At 46.9% G+C, this 19,577-nt stretch overlaps 1 protein-coding gene across 3 annotated transcripts in view; it reads left to right on the top strand.

Annotated features, from left to right (window-relative positions):
• The window catches only part of FBXO42 (F-box protein 42), a 34,557-nt gene that overhangs the window by 2,311 nt on the left and 12,669 nt on the right, over positions 1-19,577 (top strand). For 2 of the 3 annotated variants that reach the window (XM_015882276.2, XM_015882277.2), the window contains 3 exons: positions 5,264-5,530; positions 7,936-8,052; positions 12,918-13,052. In XM_015882276.2, coding sequence (XP_015737762.1) covers positions 5,281-5,530; positions 7,936-8,052; positions 12,918-13,052 — 502 coding nt within the window. In that variant the 5' untranslated portion in view covers positions 5,264-5,280. Of the gene's footprint in view, positions 1-2,572; positions 3,141-5,263; positions 5,531-7,935; positions 8,053-12,917; positions 13,053-19,577 lie in introns of those variants that run through there. The other variant, XM_015882275.2, reaches the window with a different exon arrangement.

Below are 19,577 nucleotides of genomic sequence, written 5' to 3'. Positions count from 1 at the left end.
GCGTGTTCCTGTGTGCAATTCAGTTATCTCCTGCTTCCTGTCGTGCTTCAAAATTCAAGTCAAAATCCCTTTCAAACTCGCTTATGCTTTTAGATAAAAGCAGAACAGGGTGACACAGATGTGTCGAAAGCTGCGGCTGGAAGCTTGGGATTGTGCAAGATGTAAAAATGCAGTTCTTGCCTTTGGGAGCTTGCTATTTCGGGAGCTGCACATGTTCTCATAGAGCGTCAATTAATTCACTATGGGTTGTGCCGCAGACTGTGTTCATTCCCCCATTTCTATGGCAGTTTAAACAATATTTATCTTTGCTAGCTAAACACCTACTGAAATATCCATGAATTAAACAGAAAGCATTCATTTTCCCCCTCTTGTCTGCAGATTGGGGCTCCAACAGGCTGTGTCTCTTCTTATGCTTTAGACTCATTTTGAAATACTTGTCCGGCTGTGCTGGGTTTAACATAGTTTGGGGTTCTGATGGTTTAAAGTGAATCCATAGGGTTTCTCTGAAGAAGCAGCTCATACTTTCTCCTCCATCTCATTCCAGTTTCTCTTGGTGTTACCATGTGCTTTGAAAAGCAAAGTGAGTGCAAGATCATCATAACTGGGCCAAAATCAAAGGAGAAACCCAAAGAACAGCAGCCACCTTTACACCATATGGAGCTAAAATCACTGAGTCAGGTTCCTTGTGTGTCCGTCTAGCAGCCACCTTTAATCTGTCACTTTGAATGCATACCCTTCCTGCATTTGTCTTTAGGCTCCGTGTTTTTTCCCTGTTGCAACAGGGGGGGGAAAAAGCCTTTGGAAGCAGCAGTGGCCCATTCTGCATATGTGGGCTGGGGGGAGCCAGGCTGCGTTTGGGGTATGAGGTTGGATGTCTGCAGCAGGGGGTCAGGGTGAGTTGACAGCACAAGTTCCTTGCATTTTGGGTTGCTAATGTGCATCAGGCTTCTATTTCTTGTCTTCTTTCTTGGTATCTTAAAGGTGGTCTCAGGAGCTGCAGGAGGTGAGCATTGCTCAGTGCTGTGCTTCATTGGATGTCCTCAGCCCCTGCATGCTAGCAATGATGACAACATTGCATCAGCACGCTCCTGTGCAGATAGCAGCACGGCTGAAAGCTAAGGATATCGATTATAAATTAAGCCTTGGCCACTGAGCCTGCAGTAATATGTGGCTTTTTCCAGAGCATCCTTTTATTGGCCTGAAAGTCAGTACCACTGAGCTCATCTTCGCTTCAGAGGAGATGTCTCGAGGCTACTTGTTACTTGATTTCTTAGTGAGCAGAGGAACATTGTGCTTCGTACCATTAGGCTGCAGGGTAGCTTTGCTCTGTACAAACATGAAATCCTTCCATGCACATGAGGAGCACCAGAGGTTGGCACGTGAGCATTTACTCAATGGATTGCCCTGCAGCAAACCTTGCCTCAACCAGCATTCCCATTATTCCTGTGCAGGTTTTTGGGGGCTCTTTGGGTGTAGAAATGGGTATTGAGAGGTCTTGAAACACAAAAGTGATGCTTCTATTGTGTTTTTAGGCTTATTTTTTATACATTCAGAACACAATTGATTTTGAGGTGTGTTTTCCTAATGGCTCAGCTGTCTGAAATCTGTGTATGAAGTCTGTGTACAGGCTGACCTGTTTTGTGTGTGCAAATAAATCTTCAGACTGTGTGTGATCTGGCACATTTTCCTCTATGATCCTATGAGAATTAATGTAATTAATGGCTTGCAGGGAGCCAGCAGAGGGAGTGCATGAGCATAAAACACCACAAGTCCAAGTTTAGGGTGATTTTGGTGGAGAGAATTAAGAGCAAACCCGGACACAGGTAGTGCAGCTGATCATTGCAACCAAGCAGAATAGTTATCAGAAGTGGCTCAAATTGGGTTTAGGTCAATGGGGTGGTCACTTAGTGCCTAGAACCCAGATGGGAACCCAGCCCTTACAACAGCACTGGTTCTCCAGGCAGGGCATACAGCAGGGAGGTGGCATTGAGAGGGAGAGATTGGCATTTTGCAGCTTGCAGATGGAATATAGGAAACCTTTCTCTTTAGAATTGAAGTCTTATATGGAGGAAAAGACAATTTCCTGTTGAAAAGCATCCGAAGGGGAAAGGCAGCGCTTCAAAGAACTGGGAACTGCCTGTTTTGTGGGGCTGAAAAGCAAAGCCTGGTGCAGGTGTCCACATGGTCTCTCTTATTCATCCTCCCAGCATTGCCATGTTAGGTCAGATGCTCATGGAGCAGTGCAGGGAGGATATTGCTTATTGGTTTTTTTTTTTATCTTGCCTAAAATATGCTTTTTCCCCCCCCACTGTGCTGAACTTGTCTGGCAATTGATTTTCAAGCAAGTCGGGTCTCACTGATCCAAGTTTGATCTGTGCTAACAAGAACAAAACGATATCCCTACCCCAGATCATAGGCAATTAACACTGCTGATACCATTAATCATTTGAAAGGGGGGGGGATAAGCACAAGGGGGGGAAGCTGCCATCCAAGCCCTTGGTGGCATGGCTGCTCAGGAGCCCTCGGAGCCTTGCTTTGGACTGGCTGAGCATGTAAGCCCAAATGCTCTTAATGTCTCCTTAAACACAGCTCTGCTGTGCCAGTGGAGCTGATGACAAGCAGAACAGGAGCTTGCAAAGTATGAGGAAGTGTCTGGAGCAGGTTGGGTCTTCCACCCCTAAATTAACCCTGTAGCTACTGATTGCTAAGCGCAATTAAATGTTATGTAGAGTCCCTTTCTCCTTCCAACCAAAGCAGCCAGCCAGGGCCGGGCCATTTAACACACACCTTCATTTTTTTTTCCCAAGTGAGAACGTAGCTTCTACAATTATGTTTGGATAACGAGTTCTTTGTGGCATGTGAAAATGAGCATTCCCTTCTGAGTAACGCGCTGTGACTCAGTACTATTGCATGGCTGCTTATTTTCATTCAAGAGCTTGTTTTCATTCAAGAACTTTCCCTTTGGAGGATTTTCTTTCCCTAAAATCTGTTGACTTTCTAAAAAGAAGTTGTCAAAAGCTCTGCGGGTTCAGGCACTTGTTTGACAGCTGAGCAGAGGAGGAGGGATCTCATGATGGGAACCAGCAATGCAACCTACGCTTGTGAGCTGGGGTCCATGGGACCAGGAGTGATGCCTGCAGGTAGGGGAACCTTGCTGTGTTAGGAGGGGTTTTGCATGAGCTGCCTCCTGCAATCAGGTTTTGGGGGGTGTTTTCACTTGGCAGTTTCTCTGCACTTCATGTTTCTTCTCTCTGTTCCACTGCGGTGGCTAATAATTTTAAGCAGAACAACTAGCAGGTTCTTAAGTAGATTCAGGAGGGGAGGGAAGGGGGTATTGAAGTGCACAGAGAGGAGGAAAAGAGTTATAAAATGCTTTGCCAGCTGGCAGGGTAGCAGCTCTTAGGATCGGTCAGACAAATGGGATCGGTGCTGGCGGAGCTTGGCTTCGATCACCCTTTGAGTACGCATTATTTTAAGCGGTTGAGATCATTTGGTGAGGCTTGAAGCTGACTTTTAAATGCTCTGATATGTCTGTGCTCCTGCAGTGTAAAAGCTCTCCCCTGTGCTGGGGGCTGGAAGGTGCAAAGCCACAGGGTGATGCTTTGGGACGCTTTGTAGCCGTCAGTCAGAGCAAAGCGGGGCTGCTGGGTGATTCACTGGCAAGTGAATCAAACTGCACGTGCTTTTTGATGAGACACAGCTGTGCAAATCACTTTGGTGCTTTTTGAGTGTTGGTGTTGCTCAGATATTAACTTTAGTCTGTGTAGAAGCTGCAGTCCCAGCTCAGCACAAGCAAAGAGCATCCGGAGAGCTTCTCTGCCCCTGGGACAGCTAGCACAGCTACTGATATTGGATGTTCTCCTTTAGGAGCTGGTGGGGTGCTTGAGCTTTGTGGCCTTTTTGCCTTGAGGCACTGGGGCAGGGTTATAGCACAGGGCTTTTGCCATCACTGTGGAAGGTGAGTGTTGCAATCTGCGGTTGTTCCCAGCTCCCTGGTCTCATGCCCTATGAACAGATCTGCATCTACGGCATGTCAAGCTTGGTGCCCAAATATCCCTTCCACTTGTTTATCTGGAGCTGAATTCATTGCTAATCTTGTTCTCCTCACCAAAAAAATAGCACGCTGTGGGTGTGAACTTGGAGGATGGTAATTTGTTATGCTTAGGAAATGAGGATCTAGCTAAGTGAATGCATTTGGGTATAATGATATCAAGAGGTCTGGTAAAGCCGTAATGAAGTCCTGAATACTCTGCAGTCATTTTCAGTTCAGTTAAGGGAAGGCAGAGGGATTTCCTTGCTCTCCAGAGCACAGGCTGCCATCCCGATGCCCTGCCAGCTTCCTCTTCAGTCGGCTTCCTGTAATTTTGCAGCAAGAATGTTGGGATTGCATGTGTGTATTTAATGAGCATTACAAAAAAGATGTCTGGGAGAGATGTGCCCAGCAGGAAGCTGTGCTGGGAAGCAAAGTTGGGCTGATTTTAATCGTGGTGTCATGCACTCTGCCTGCGGGTGCTGCTTGCTGTAATCTCCATCCTTTGAGGCCGCTGGTATCGATGCTGGCATGTGTGGCATCCCAGGAAGGATAAAAACCATCTCAGGTCCAGGTTTGTTTCCTTACCTTCTTTCTTAGGGAAGCCTTTCACAGCCAAGCAGCACCATCAGACACAGAACCTCTCCTGTAAGCATAGGGGACCAGGCAAAGCTGCCTGGAACTTCTGCACCTGCAGGGATGCACGACACCTGCAGATCACAGGGGAACAGCAGCAGGGCTTCCTATAGCTCCTGCCTTGCAAAGCAGGTGCTCTCCTACACCCTAAGCTGCTTGCACACAGTTTGTCTTCCTCCAGATCTTGCAGTAAGATCTGTGGCTGTGATTATTCTGTGTGCTGGAGCTCCAGAAGATTAAAATCGGGATTTGACTGTGGTCAGACTTTGTGATCTTAGTGGTCTTTTCCAATCTTAACACATCTGTGATGTGTTTGCTGCTCCAGCAGTGGTGAGCCTCCTTGCTTTGGTGATGGCGATGGTTGAGCATTTGTATGGAGCCTTTTGTCCACGTGCAGAGGAGGCTTAGTTGTGAGCTCATTCTGAAGCAGTGTGCAGCCTGCTTCAGAGCCCTGCAAAAACCACGTCCTTGGTTTGAAGCTTTCTGACGCAGAGCTCTGTATAGGCCTTTCTGAGCAACGTAGTGCTCAGTTTATATTTCTGCTGCTGTTGAGTTTCTTTTGGTGACCTCAGTGTTCTCTTTTTTCCCCACTTGCAGCTGTGAAGTGGAATGCCATGGCCAGCTCCTCAGACAGTGAAGATGACAGTTTCATGGCCGTGGATCCAGAAGAAGCTGTGGTTGAGGGAACAATGGAGCAAGATGAGGAGCCACATGCTGAGCTGGAGGTGGAGGAGCCCAGGCATAACAGATCCATGTTGGAGCTCCCCGAGGAGGTTTTGGAGTATATCCTGTCCTTCCTTTCCCCCTATCAGGAGCACAAAACTGCTGCCCTTGTCTGCAAACAGTGGTATCGACTAATCAAAGGTACAAACAGCTGTAGTGAGAATGCATTTATTATTGTGATTGTGGGAACATTGATTTGTCTTCCAGCTGCTCTGTGTTTTGCTTTAATCTCATCTATTGTTTTCTATTTGAATTTTATTTCAGCAAAGTGTCTGCAAACAGCCGACACTGTTGGTTCCCTTGCTTTGCTGAAGCACTTCTGGTAGCTCTGATGCTGCTGGATATGCTCTTTTGAAGTAGAAAAAAGCAAAACCCTAAACCCCTTACAACAAAGTTGCTCACTTATTGCTGCTTTTGAGCACTACCTATACACTGCTAACTAACATTGACCCTGCATTCAGCCTTCTTCCCTGGCACATACACAGCAATCCTCCATTCCCAACATCCCATGTCTAATGTGGTTGTAGTTGTGCACTGTCTGCAGCTTGCTCAGTAATTACATCACCAAAGTCTGTGCTTTTGGCTGGAAACAAAACAGTGTTTGGTTCTTACAGCTCTGCCAAAGAGAAGTGACAAAGTATAAACTGCATCTACATTAATACAGGTCTGCATATTCAGTTATCCTGAAAGGGTAGCTCTGAGATACAACTGTGTTTCTCTGCATCATTAATTCTGAAGCCTTATGGGGATAATTTAATGCTATATAGCTGTGATATAACAAGTAGTTTTACTTGGGTCCTTGTGCAGCCTTAGCTCCTGGTGTTCTGAACACACTGCTGTGTTGGCCATGCAAATTTTGATAGCAAGCTTCATAAAAACAGGCAATTTGAGAGGAAATACCATGGTTAGATGTGTGGGAAACCAGGCAGCTTGCTGCACTAGGGCAGCTTGTTTCCTCTGGAAAATGCAGAGCAGGTGTCGGGTGAGAAATGTCTGCATTCTGCCCCTGGCTCTGCACACAGTTGGCAGGTGTGTGGGGCGATGTCTCACTTGTGGCCTTGTTGCACATGTGAGGCGTTGCTGAGATTCCAAGGATTCTCTGCTTTGCCCTGTGTTTTAACAGGCTTGAACAAAAACACAGCAATGCTACTTGTGAAGTAGCATTGCACCATTACTTTGGCATCATTTTGGGTCAGTGAATGCGCAGTGCTCTGTTACTGCTGCCTCAGCAATCTGCACCCTTTTGCTTTAAAGTTTTCAAGTGTCCGTGGCCTTTTGTTGCTGCTTTCTCACGCATCCTTGTTCCTGAAGCAGCCTTAAGAGGTGCAAAGGATGCAGCTGGAACAAGCCAGCACCCGGTGAGTCACCCCAAAAGAGGCTGTGGGAAACATCCCTGAAGTGCAGGGAGGGAAGAGCAGCCCGTGGCATTGCGGAGTCGTCCATCTGGAGTCTGCAGGGTGGTGCTGGGCAGCTGCAGTGTTTTTTAAAGTGCCTATTGCTAACCTGTGCCCTGCGAATCACAGAGGTCACTTGAGGTAAATGCCCAATCTGTTTTCTTCTGGTTAATTTTTCCTGTTTGTCAGGATGCATCTGCTTTGAACCCTATGGTTCGTGTTAGGTTTCCCACATGTCTCTTGGGGACCAGCTGCTGGGGAAGGACCCACAGCTTCATTTTTTAAAGCTTCCTGCTGTGTATCCCAGAGTGTGATTTCTTGCTGGGGGTGTTCCTGGCACAGGGCATGCAGCAAAGCAAACTCCTGGGAAAAATCTCAGCAGGTTCCGCTGCTTCAAGTGCATTTGTTGCCTGGTGCAGCCCCTGTGACACCAGGTCATGGCAAGGCTCAGATCTGCATGCTGTCACTGAAAGCCTTCTTTAGCATCCAAGCACTACAGCTAAATCAGAGTCTGCTCTGTGTGCTTTTTCAAAGCTGGTATTTTGCTGCACATGCACAAGGGGCTGCATCTTCTCCCCATGTACCTGCTCAGAGCACGTTGAGGCAGCAGGGATGTGGCTGAGTGATGAGCAGGTGCTGTGGCCACAGAGCATCTGTTGAGCTGCTGCAGTCATCAGTCGGCAGCAGACCACTTTCTTCCCACAGTAACCAGCCTCTGACTCTTCTCAGCACAAGCACAGTCGTGTGCACTCCATATACTGAGTGAATTGTGGCTGGAGAGCTGGCCTGCTTTGCACAGGAGCTGGAGCCATCTCCAATAAGCAGATCCATGCCCTGGAAAGCTGAAGGAAAGCTTTCAACAAATACATGCTGATTTCTGCAACTCTTTATTCTCTTAAATCCTCTGAATTTCTACCAGCATCGTTAAAATCTGAATGCAGGGGTTCTTTAATAACTGCTGTCACGCTGCTACTCACTACACATCTATGTGATACTTTGGCTTCTTCAAGTTCAGTGCTTCCTACAAAGGCTGCCGTGCACTACTTAGTAGAGCTCTAGCATGTGCTGGATTTGGATGTGCTTGTGCAACCGTGCAGACACATTTTGTTCCTAACATGCCCCAAATTCTGCTGACATCTTGTCTTTTTCTAGGTGTGGCCCATCAGTGTTATCATGGCTTTATCAAAGCAGTGCAAGAAGGAAACATTCAGTGGGAGAGCCGCACTTACCCTTACCCAGGAACCCCCATCACGCAACGCTTCTCACACAGTAAGTAACTGCCCAGCAAAGCTCCTGATCGACCACAGGAAGCTGTAATGAGGCGTTTGCATTGTGTCACCTGCTGCACGTGGTGCTGTGTGCTGGCTGCTTTCTGCAGCACTCCGTCTCATAGCTTGTGAGCAGTAACTTGGAGGAGGTTGAGCGTGGTATGCCTGAAAACAAAGCACAAAGGGCTGCACCCGAGAGGTACTGAAGCAAGCTCCTTTCCTGTGGGTGTGATTTGCTGATAGAAGTCAGCAATTTGGTTGACAGCAGCGCTTAAATTATGGCTGCATTTTTGCCTTGCTTCCAAGTTTACAAGTTTATGGAACAGAGGAAGAGTTCCCATTGAGGGAAAGATATTTAAATCAAACTTGTTATTTGTACTGCAAGAACACTGAGCTGTGCCAGGCACTGGCTTAAAATATGACAAAAATTCAGTCCTTGTGGTTTTATCACTGGGTCAGAGCTCTCAGGGAGCACAGCTCAGCTCTTCCGGGGAGCAAACTTCACGTTTCAGGAGGTAAATAAACATGATTTAAGTGGTGTGATTCCAAGAGCAAGAAGTTGTAAAATTTTCATATTCCTAAGGAATAATTTATGTAGCAACTGACACACAGAATATGCAGCTTCTTGCTTGGACAAGTCTGGGAGGCATTGTGCTGATGGCGTTGTGTTCTTCAAGGATTTCATTGTCCTCCTCAGTAAAAGGAACCAGGGTTCATTGCTGCATTTTAGCAGCAGTGCTTATAAGGTGCTTAGTGATGACTTGCAGGTTTGCATGTATTTTCTATCTACTTGCTGGGGTGTATTTTATGCGCACTGGTTCCTCTGGGTGTTCTGCTTTTGCACTGGCTCTGGAATCATAGAATTCATAGAATGGCTTTGGTTGGAAGGGACCTTAGAGATCACCTATTTCCCAACCCCCTGCTGCAGGTAAGGTTGCTAACCACTAAATAAGGCACTAGATCAGTCCAGGGCCCCATCCAGCCCAGCCTTAAACATTTCCAGTGATGGGGCCTAACTGCTGCTTTCAGAGCCTGTGTTCTGTATTAGCCTCTGCGTTTGCCAGTGTCCTGGCTCTGGTCAATGATGATTAGTAACAAAGCATTATTAATGTACTTTACGCATGGAAAGCTAATCTGGATTAACTTGTTTGCTGATTTAAACTACTTTTTTCCTTCTTCTTTTGTTTGGAACAGTTCTCCAGATCTGTGAGATCTGTTTTCCCTGCGGCAAAGCTGCATGAGTCTGTGGGTGGATCCCAATATCAGGGCCTGGAGGAAGGTTTGATCAAAGCTGGGCTGGGTTCAGATTCCTTTTTTGAGAGCAGCAACAAATCATTAATCACAATGCAAAGAATCTTGGAAAACTGTGATCTCAAACACTAATATGCAGTGAGAGGAGGTAAAGTGGGAAGGGGAAGTCTGGGAAGGGGGTGCGGAGGAGGTCTCACAACCCATTTTTTAGGGGTGACCTGGCAGGTTTCATGGGAAGACGTCATCTGGCAGGCATGAGTCCTTTGAAGTCAACAGGCAACGGTTGCTGGCATCAAAGATTTGGCTAGGCCTGCTTCTTTTCCCAAGATTTATTAGAGATATCTCAGAAGTGCTAATAAGGAGCCAATATTTAACGTGACAAGTAGGGGAATTTTAAATAGAGGTCATTGTCTCCGCTAAATTCTGAAGAACTTAATAGAAAAAAAACTGTTTGATAAGGAATAATTAATGTAAGTCACTGGAGTTTTACAGAGAGGGAGGCGTTGGTTGAGGTCTTTGATCATATGACAAGTTTGGCTGATAAGAGACTTTATGGATGGGCTGTAAGTTGGCTGAAGGATTTAAGTGAAGCTGGGTAACACTGTGCAGTTATCAGTCATGTTATTCCTTGAGATTTAAACACACAGCCTTAATGAAAGAAGTACTCACAGGTTACTGAGGTGAACTCCAGGTAGTTTTATGAAAGTGTAAACTTGGGAATAGTTGTCTAATTGTCTTCTTTAGGTGGATTGTGTGAACCTATGGAGATCATACCAGCATGGTGACTCATGCAGTGAAATCACTGGCCACAGTCAGAAAGTGATGTCAAAAGGTGGAAGAATGCAGGAAAGGAAAGGCCTCAATGGAATGTCAACCGTTGAGCCAGAAATATTCTTCCTTTGATGGTTTTGCAGTGACTGTGTTTAAGTACTGATTTTTCCATACAGATTGGGGAGTGTGGTACCAGGATGGTGACTAATTAAACACATTTACTCAGAGAGATGACAGAGGTAAAAGCTGGAAAGCTGTTGGTGTAATAGGAAGGGCAGCTCCTTTCCCAAGTGCAAGGGGACCCAGCAGCTAAGCGACTTTCTTTGTCTCTTGGCTCTGTTTCACTACCTTCTGACTGTCCCTAGGCTGAAAGCAGCAGGAAAATAATGAAATTGTGTTGAAAATGTCAATGCCCTCATTATCATATAGGGCATCTGCGTTGCATTTAGGTTTCCTTTCCCAGTTGCAGCCTGCTGGTCTTTATTTTGCTCCTCTCACACTTCGGGTGCAAATCTCAGACACTTTGTTAGTGGCTGTTGTGCAGCACAGAGGGAAAACTGAAAACCTCTTTCTCCCTGGGTCTGTTCTACCCCCAGAAGAGCTGGTATCAAACTGGAGGTTTCCCTTGTGCTCTTTCTCAAACTGATCTGTCTTCATTAGTTTCAGAAGCTTTGATGATGCACTGAGAAGAAGAAGGCGGCAAGGCACAGCCTAAATTATTTTGGTCTAGGATTAAAATACACGCTGTGCAGACGTCACGGTGCCTGGCTGGCTGGTTGCTCTTTTAAATCCAAATAGAGGAGAAGAATGTTGCCACCTCCCCTTGAAATAATAAATGGGCTGTGCTGTGTGAATGCAGGAATGCCAAGGGAGGAGGTAGGAGGCACTCAACCTGTTGTGATTAGGGGGCAAGTGGGCCTCTAAGTATGCCATAAAGCTTTCAAGGAAGGTTGGTCCTGTTCATTAGTTCTTCCCTGCTATTCCTATCCTGTTCCCAGCAGAGTCGTGCAATCCTTCTCCTGTTTTTTACCAAGGTAAATTTGAAGCCTGCACAGTTATTCTACTACTGCTTTACCTCCACCCAAAAAGCAGCTCCTTGGGTACTTCGCATGGTGTGTAGGTGTGTGCTGTGCACCCTGGTGTGATGTGGTTTGAGATGAAGGCTTCAGCTGCAGGCAAGGGCCCTGAGGTGTGCACACGGAGAGCTGGGTGGTCTCACACCACCGGGGCCAGCTCAGGATGCTGCCCTCATGCATCCCCATCCTGCTCTTCCCCCAGTCCTGCTGTGTGGCCAGCTGCTGCAGCAGCAAAAAGCCAAGGGTATGGGGGCTTCTGGCTTTTCAGCAGGCTCTCAATGGGGGAGGCAGGTGATCTGCATGACAAGCCCTTCATCACACAATAGGTCTCTTGGCAAAGGCCACTGCTCCTGCGCTGCCCTCCGCAGAGCTGCAGCATTGTGCTGGGTTACGGTGTGATTCATTCCTTGAGATGGGGAGATGAATGTCTGTGGTGTGCAGCTGGGTGGGCTGCAGTAAAGGGCTGTTCCTCTCTGGAAGGGCTATCCCTAAAGGCTGCCATGCTGGGCTGGTGGAAGCCAGGGATGCACTTCTGGTCTGGAGCAAAGCTTTTTCTATTGTACCAAAATGGGGCATCAGCACATTTAGTCCTTTCAATCCACATACTCTTCACTTTGCATTGTGTGGTTTTATTCCTGCTGATGTCTTGTGTTGGTACAAGTTCCTCGGGAGCAATCCTGTGTCCTGCCAGGCCAACTAATCCAAATATCTTTTTATTTTGGAGCTTGTGGAGATGATGAACATCTGCCTACAGCAAATGATATAGAGAAAGAGAAGGAGCTTTTCAGCTTTCACCCTTACACATACATACCTTGGCTTTTATTTCAGCACAAAATATACTGGCTGCTTGTCAGAACTGCTGTGCAAATTTTGCACGCACTGAACTTGAATTTCCTTCTTGCTTCTTTGTCTTTTTTATTGAAGTTGCCCTGCCCTCCTGCCGCCCTTGACCTTGCAGCTTGCCTTGTGTTGGTTATTTACGGTGCTGCTTGGTCCCAAATGCCCTGGAGGGGCTTCTGCATGCCCTCTCCCCAGGGCCACATGCTGCTCTGTGCCTGAACTTTGACTTGTTCTTTTGCCTTTTTGCTGTATATTTTCCAATATATCACTTGTCACTGCAAGGGCAATGCTTTCTTCCCCCATCCAAACCCCAGCTCATGCCTTTTGGCTTTCCCAAAGCATAAAACACCGCCACTTTCTCCTGCATACTGGTGGATGTGTGCATAGATGTGAGTTACTGTGATTGCTTCCTACCAAACTTGATAGTAAATCAAGGAATCTCTGTGCAGGCACTGATCATGTTATATGTTAAATGCTCCTGTAAGGTGCCTGTGTTTCAATGGTGCCTATTTGTGATGAGATATGATAAAATGCTGTCGGCTTTGGAAAAAGAGAGTAAGTGACTGTGTTTAAGCACACTGGACTGTTGCTTAGTAAACCTTGGCGGCCCCGTAAGCAATATGAAATAGCTTAGAGTAGGTAAGCATGCTGAATGTGTTAATCGTAGCTAATCTAATTAACTGCAAGCTTCTAAGGCAGCTTTCATTGCACTTTCATGAGCAGCTCTGCTTGAGAGTATAATCGTCTTAGATTCTTGCTGGAGGTTTACATTGGGTTGGGGTACTCCTGAGCCAACTCATGGCTTTATCAAGGTTGCTGTGGCCTATTGGCTTTTCCCTCATCTGAAACTCAGGGGGAAAGCAAATTATTTTGCACCCAAAACATGAGGATGAGCAAATGAACTAATGCAAGGTTTTCTTTCTCCTAGGTGCATGTTATTACGATGCCAACCAGTCGATGTACGTGTTTGGAGGCTGCACGCAAAGCAGCTGTAACGCTGCCTTCAATGACCTCTGGAGACTTGATCTGAACAGCAAAGAGTGGATCCGGCCCCTGGCATCAGGTGAGTGTGGCTTTACAGCCCTCCCTAACCCTTCTCCAGCTGCCCTGCTGTCAGAGCCTTCATTACCACTCACCTTGCCTCCAGGCTGAGTGGTCCCAGCTCGTTTTATCAATGAATGGTTTCCAGATGACATCCTGGACACACATCTGTTGCCTGCAGCAAGGTGCTGTGAGGCAGATGGAGTTGTTTCTGGTTTTCCTCTTCATCTGAAGAAGTTATTCAGCACCGGTTCACGCCGTGCATGCTGAGGGACATTGAACTGTAGTTACAAGAGCTCGTGCTGATAAGAATTGTTGTCCCAAAGCTGAGATTTTTGAGTATCTCTGCTAGTTGCTGCTTAGGTATTTGGAGGAATGGATGCAGTGTGCCTATGCTGGCAGCCCAGAGCAACCAGGAAAACATGGGAAAGCAGGTACATTCCTGCAGCCCTTGTGTACGGAGCAGGAAAATGCCACGTTATTTCCCATGCTGGTTTTAAACTTGAAATGTCATGCACCAGGTGTTTGCTTTCCGTGGGTTTTTGAATTTGGCTAACAGAACTTTTGGAAAAAAGCAGAATTTTGGGCAGCTCTTGGTGATGTGGAGCAAGATGTGAATATAAAGCTAGTTGCTTGGGTAAAAGCTTTATATTTAATGAGGGAAAATGAAAGGAAAAGGAGCTCAGTGTTCATTATGCCTTCCTTGCTGAGTTATCTGCTTGGATGCGAGCTCCTTCTGACCGTGCTTCGTGTGCTGGGTAAGTATTGAGGATTACTTGATCGTTGTTTAAAGATGTATTTTCTTGACTACGTTTTTGTTTTAATGTGGAATCCTACAAGATCAGGATGTTTCTGTGTTCAAATGTTATCTGGGAACTTTGTTAATGCAACTTGGTGCTTGATGACCACTCATGGGGAAGCAATTCTAGACACGCTTTGACATTTCAGTGTGATTTCTGAATCTGCACATCCAGCATATGATGTGGACAGGTGAGAGCTAGGCAGGCTTGGGCTTAAAATGGAGGAAGAAAATAACCCACAGTGTTCTTGCTCTTCCTCCTACTAAGCCATAGTACTCACCTGCTCCTTCCTCCTTGCTCAGCTGGAGAAGAGGCCATGGGTAGCATAAACAGGATGCTGGGTTATGCAGACCTTTGCTCTGACCCGGGCCAGCTATTCTTGCAGCCCAGCAAGTTCTTCCGTCGGATTCAATGTGGGGCACAACTTGCCCTTAGCGTTCACACCACGTTAATGAATCCAACCACCAGCACCCAGCTCTGCATCTCAAGACACCCTGCTGGTATTTCACAGGGTGAAATTCCCGCTGCCTTACTAACAAATAGCGCTGTTAAAAAGAACAAGTCCTGTGGGAATATGTGTCAGAATTAAGTCCCATGGGAAGATCCCCCGAGGAAATATTTCTGCATGCTGTCATGAGTGCACAGAGCGAGATCAGATCACAACTGAAACTTCGGGGCAGTCTCAGTGAACAGAGAGAGCTCTTGTTCATCAGTCTTCAGAGAAGATGAGTCACCCTTGCCTGTGCCGGTGGTGGTTTCTTACACATAGCTGCTTTTTGGTGCCCTAACCAAAGTGTTGGCACCCACTGCCTGGGAAAGAATAGTGACTGGAGGGGGCAAAAGCAGAGAGCTTTGAAACTTAAGAGTTAGATGTAAACAACACGAGAGGCATTTTAAAAGGAGAGCTGACATTGATGGATGAATGCTTGCTCCGGCACAGGGTGTGTGCAGGCTAATTGCTGGTGGAGGTTGAGGAGGAATTCCCACCCCATTGCTGCAGGTCACTGGCTCTGCACGCTTTCTGGAGTGGTTGTTCTCCAGGGGAAGATGGTGGCTTCTCCTCCAGGCCCGTTCTGGCACAAGGAGGTTTGATCATGCATGATTACGTATGCCCTTATAAATCATGGGCATCTTATCTAATGAGAGCCATGGGGTAGCCTAGAGGCAGCCAGAGCGTGGTACCAGGTCCATGCTGAATACCTTGCAGCCTGTCCAGTGCTGTGCCACATGTGAGCAGGAGCAGCCTCATCCCTGCCCCTTTCTAAAGGGCTTTTCCATGAGAAAGCTCTCTTTTTGGTTGTTTGTGCCTGTTGTTTTTGTTTGGGTTTTCTTATGGGCAGACATTAAATGAGATGACGTCAGAGCTGAGTAATTCACCTCCAATCTGAGCTGCTGCATTGAATCTGGGACTAAATATTTAGCCTTCAAAGAAGTAATTAGCCCATGCTTCTTTAGTCTTGGAGATGGGGGAGGGAGATAATTGCTTCAAAAAAACGAGACACCCTAATTTTAGAGGTTTCAAAGTACTTTTTGCTTAGATCTATAAGGATGGCATTGACTTTCTGCTTATTAGACTGGAACAGAACAAGAGAGCCAATGCCCAGCTTTCATGTAGCTCTTTTTGCTGGTGGGGTATAATGCCTTACAAAGGCAAGTAGGCAGCAGGCTCTTTATTTTAGAAACATGAACAGGAATGCCTCTGAACTCTCAGCTGCAATATCCTATTAGGCTAGATGGGCTTAGAAGGCAGGTGCTGCCTTGGTGAGCGCTTTTCTCTGGTGCTGGGGATGCTTTCGCTGCCTTTATTTGCATATTTAATCAGAATCTGCTTTGATTTTTGGCCATTCTATGCAGAGACAATCCTGATCGAGGGCTGGAGGTGATAGAAGCTGGAGTTTGTTTATCCAGCTGGAGGCAAGGGTTCGTCTCAGCTCCGCAGCTCAAGCTACAGCATGCTGCTCTTGCAGTGAGGGCACAGGCTTTGGTGTTGATAGATCTTTGGTGCTTCCTAAATATGAATTCTCGTGTGGCTGAAACAGTCATGGAAGAAACCTGAAGCCAATCAGTGCCTTTGGTGTGATGGAGCTGCACATAACAATGTGATGAGAGCTTTTTTTTGTGGTGATGCTGAGGCATGGAATTGGCCAACCCAGCACTATTCTGCCCTGGTGGCAGGGAAGAGTTATCCTGGTTCCCTCTGCAGTTTTATAAACCACTTTTTGCTAGAGACTGTATCCATCTCCATCCTTTGGCAGGTCCAGAGGGAGGCTGCCACAGGCATCAGCACTGACCCAGACCCGTCAGCATTTCCCCTTTGTGTTTCACATCCACATCATCCTCATGCTGCAGAAGATAATTTATTGGCAGAATTGAGAGCACGTCTCCAGGCTGTATCCCTCTGGCCTGCCTGTGCTATTTCAGACTCCTGAAGCAACCATGTGTTTCTGCAGACTTTTCCCCCTTCCTTCACTTGTTGGTTTATGTTCCTCACGAGTCCAGCTCTTGGCTTCTGCCTGTTGGAGCCGTGTACTGAGCTGGGAAATCCCTTTTTAAAATCAGAGGGAAGAATGCTGCTAGTTTTGCTTGTGCCTTCTGGGTCTTCTTTCCCACCCTGGGCCAAGCTTTGCTTTGCTTTGCATTCTCCTTCCAGCTGCAGGAGAAAGCAAGAAGGGCTCAGAAAATCACATGCCCACCCTTAAGCTGTGTGCCCTCAGCACCCTGCTCTCAGCTCTGCTCCCAGCCCTGCTGCTCAGCTCTTCCTGTTTGCTGGGAGCAGTCTGGCTGTGCAGGCATCCCCATGGCCACCCTTCCTGCAGCAGGGCACAGCTCCCAGCACTTGCTTCCTGCTGCTTTCCACTCCATGCAGTGAGGCTGCCTTCATTTTTGCTGGGGAGACATGTCTCCTCTCCCTTCAGATTTCAGACTTAAATCAGGCTTGAAGGCAGTGCTCTTTGTGTAGATGCTTTGATCCTCTCTGTACATTTTCAGACCTTGCCAAGATGCAGCTGCATGAGAGCGACTGGTCCTATGTGTTACTGCTGTCACCTGAAATGAGCAGCACTATACTGAAAGCATTTAATTGATTGAAGCAGTAACTGTTGCTCCAGTCCTGCCCTTACCCTAGGTTTCACTTCACTCCATACTTCAGCAATGCTGGTTTCTGGCTTGAGTTTTGACTTTGGAGTTTTGGAATTGGGTTTCCCCTTGTGAGCAGGGGGGAAGGTGCCTTTGATGGTGTTGTGTCAACACAAGGAGCAGACAAAAGGATCGAGGGGGAATGCTGTCATTTCTCCAAGGAAGCTGCACCAGATGTGGTCCCACTGTGGTGGGAGGCTCTTTTGGCTGCAGCACCAGAGCTCTGCCCATTAGTTGAGCTCTTTCCCCTTGATAAAAGCTGTCAGAAAACTGCCTCAAGCTGGAAGCTGTGTTTACATCATCTCCTTTTGGAAAACAGCAGCAAGTTTACTAAACAGTTGGTGGAGTTTTATAACATTAGGCCTGATTTGGGGCCACCTGAGTGCTCTCCTTGCAGAGCTGTGTGGAGATGGGGTGTAGCGATGGCCCTTTGGGTACAGGTTACTGGGAGCCGGCAGGCATGAAGGGAGAACTGTCTGAATCTGTCCATCAGTGTAAATAACACGTGGGGCTATGGAATGTCAAAGGGATTGATGGCATTTCTGAAGTAGAAACAAACGTTTGAATAGTAGAAATGCTTTTTGGATTTGTTCAAAAGCCATTAGGTCTGATGCCATCCTGAGATAATACGGGTTGTTCGGTTGCTGTCCTTGTGTTGTGTGTTGCATCTCTCCTGATAGCAGTCCCTGCTGAGACTCATTACTGAAATGCTCTGGTCTGACCCCGTGCTGCGATGCTTTTGTTCCCACTGCAGGATGACTTGCCTTGGATTAATACAGTGAGTGATCTAAGGCACGTTCTCGCTTTGGCATCCTGACCTGCCCACTGCAGCAGTGCCTCAAAAACAATGTTTCCCAGTCTGTGCACTGCTGCTGGTCCCTGAAATACCAGAGTGCAGCCTGTGTTAATGAAGCAAACTTGTTTCCCTCCTTGCATACATGGGAACTGGGAGAGAGTCAATTTGGAAAATAAACGTTCAGAATTTAGCCTAATTTGTTTCTGTTTCCAGCCAGCTCCCCTTGGGGGGGAAGGCAGTGAAAGGATCTCTGTGTACCTCATACTTGTTTAAGTTTAGTGCAGTGTTGAGCAGGCCTCTATAATTGAAAGCACACCTCACTTTTCAGCAGAAGCCTGGGATCACCTTAAGCGCATTAAATCCATGTCGTAGCTCCTGGCCTCCTGGGACCTAAAAGAGGTGAAAACCTGATAACTTGGCACAGAGTAGTGCCTCTAATTATCACTACAGCTACTGGCTTTGGGTGTCTGATCTGTCAGTGTAAAGCAGGTTAATGAAACAGATGGAAGTTCCTTGCTGTATGCACAGCGTCTTTCTAGTTGAAAGCTGGAGTGGATGGATCTGAGTAAAGGTCTCATTGTGTTCACGCTGTCCTTCAGGACAGGTGCTGTTGCAGCTCAGGTTGTTTGGAATTGCTTTTTTTCTAATTAAATCTATTGACATTGTTTCTTCTTTAGGCTCACAGGTGATGGTGTGCCAGCTGTGTCCTCAGCACGCTGCTCCCTATGAAGCTGGAAGGGACAGGGAGTACTGAGAGGGGGATGTTTGCAAAATGTTGGGCAAAGAAAAGGCAAAGTTGTTCTTTTAAAGCAAAACTGGGGTATCCAGAGAAATCCAGCTGATGGTGCACACAGAAACCTTGCAAAGCAGGAGCTGTGCAGTGATCTGCTGCTCCCAGGTGCTTTGAGAGTGAAAGCTGCAGTTGGGCAACACTTAAAACAATTTCAGTTGCAAAATGCAATCTTGCAGAAAGTGAACAAGCAGACGGGTTTGCTACGTGTGAAAAGGTATTGCCTGTGCATAGAGGGCTGGCTTCCAGGAGATAATCCATCGATGTTTAGGTTCAATAGGATTGCTTTGCGGCAGCAATTAAACGCTTAATCTCAGCAGGTTTTGGTTTACAACATACACCTATTCTCACTTTGATTTGCCAGGCACTGTCTTCCCTTATTCTTGCAGCTTCTTGCTCGTATTTAACCTTTGAAAGTATTTTCTTGTTGTCTGGATCTGTTTTCATCTGAAACCAGCCCAGTTTTTCTGAGCTCTCCATATCAACTCTGATGAGCCACGTGTGAAGCTGCTTTTACATCAGCAGTCCAAAACAACCAGTGACTTCTTTCCCATCCCTGCTCTTGCTACTCTGCATCCTTTTGCCCTTTCTGGGAATTCAGCACATTTTTATATGTGTGCAAAGCATGGGAAAACAGTCCCTGCTGTGGGAAATGCACTCCACAGAGCGACAGCCCATGTGCTCCCATCAGCACAGCTCTGCTGCACTGTCAGCCGTGCAGGGAAATCTGCCTTACCCTCTTGATGTCCTCTTGGCCTGTCTCTGACAGTTCAGCCTGACATGGTTGGAATATGCAGTGCTCTACAGCTTGGGAGCTTTCACAGAGGGAAATGGGATGGAGGAGGCTGGCAGAGAAGTGGCTGAAAGAGAAATTGATGTTTTAAGCAACTAACCGAGTTTCCTCCTCCCTTAATTCAGGACATTAGATTCTCTTTAAGGCACTGAACTGCAGTGGAAGAGCTGAGCAAGTGTTGGTGCAGAGATGGAGTCAGGCAGAGGAGATCCCACACCTCTACTCATCCTTGT

This window comes from Coturnix japonica, chromosome 21, assembly GCF_001577835.2.
Source record: "Coturnix japonica isolate 7356 chromosome 21, Coturnix japonica 2.1, whole genome shotgun sequence".
NCBI classification, from domain to species: Eukaryota; Metazoa; Chordata; class Aves; order Galliformes; family Phasianidae; genus Coturnix; species Coturnix japonica.
The sequence above is the reverse complement of the archived record's forward strand: the minus strand, read 5'-3'. Positions and strand labels throughout refer to the sequence as shown.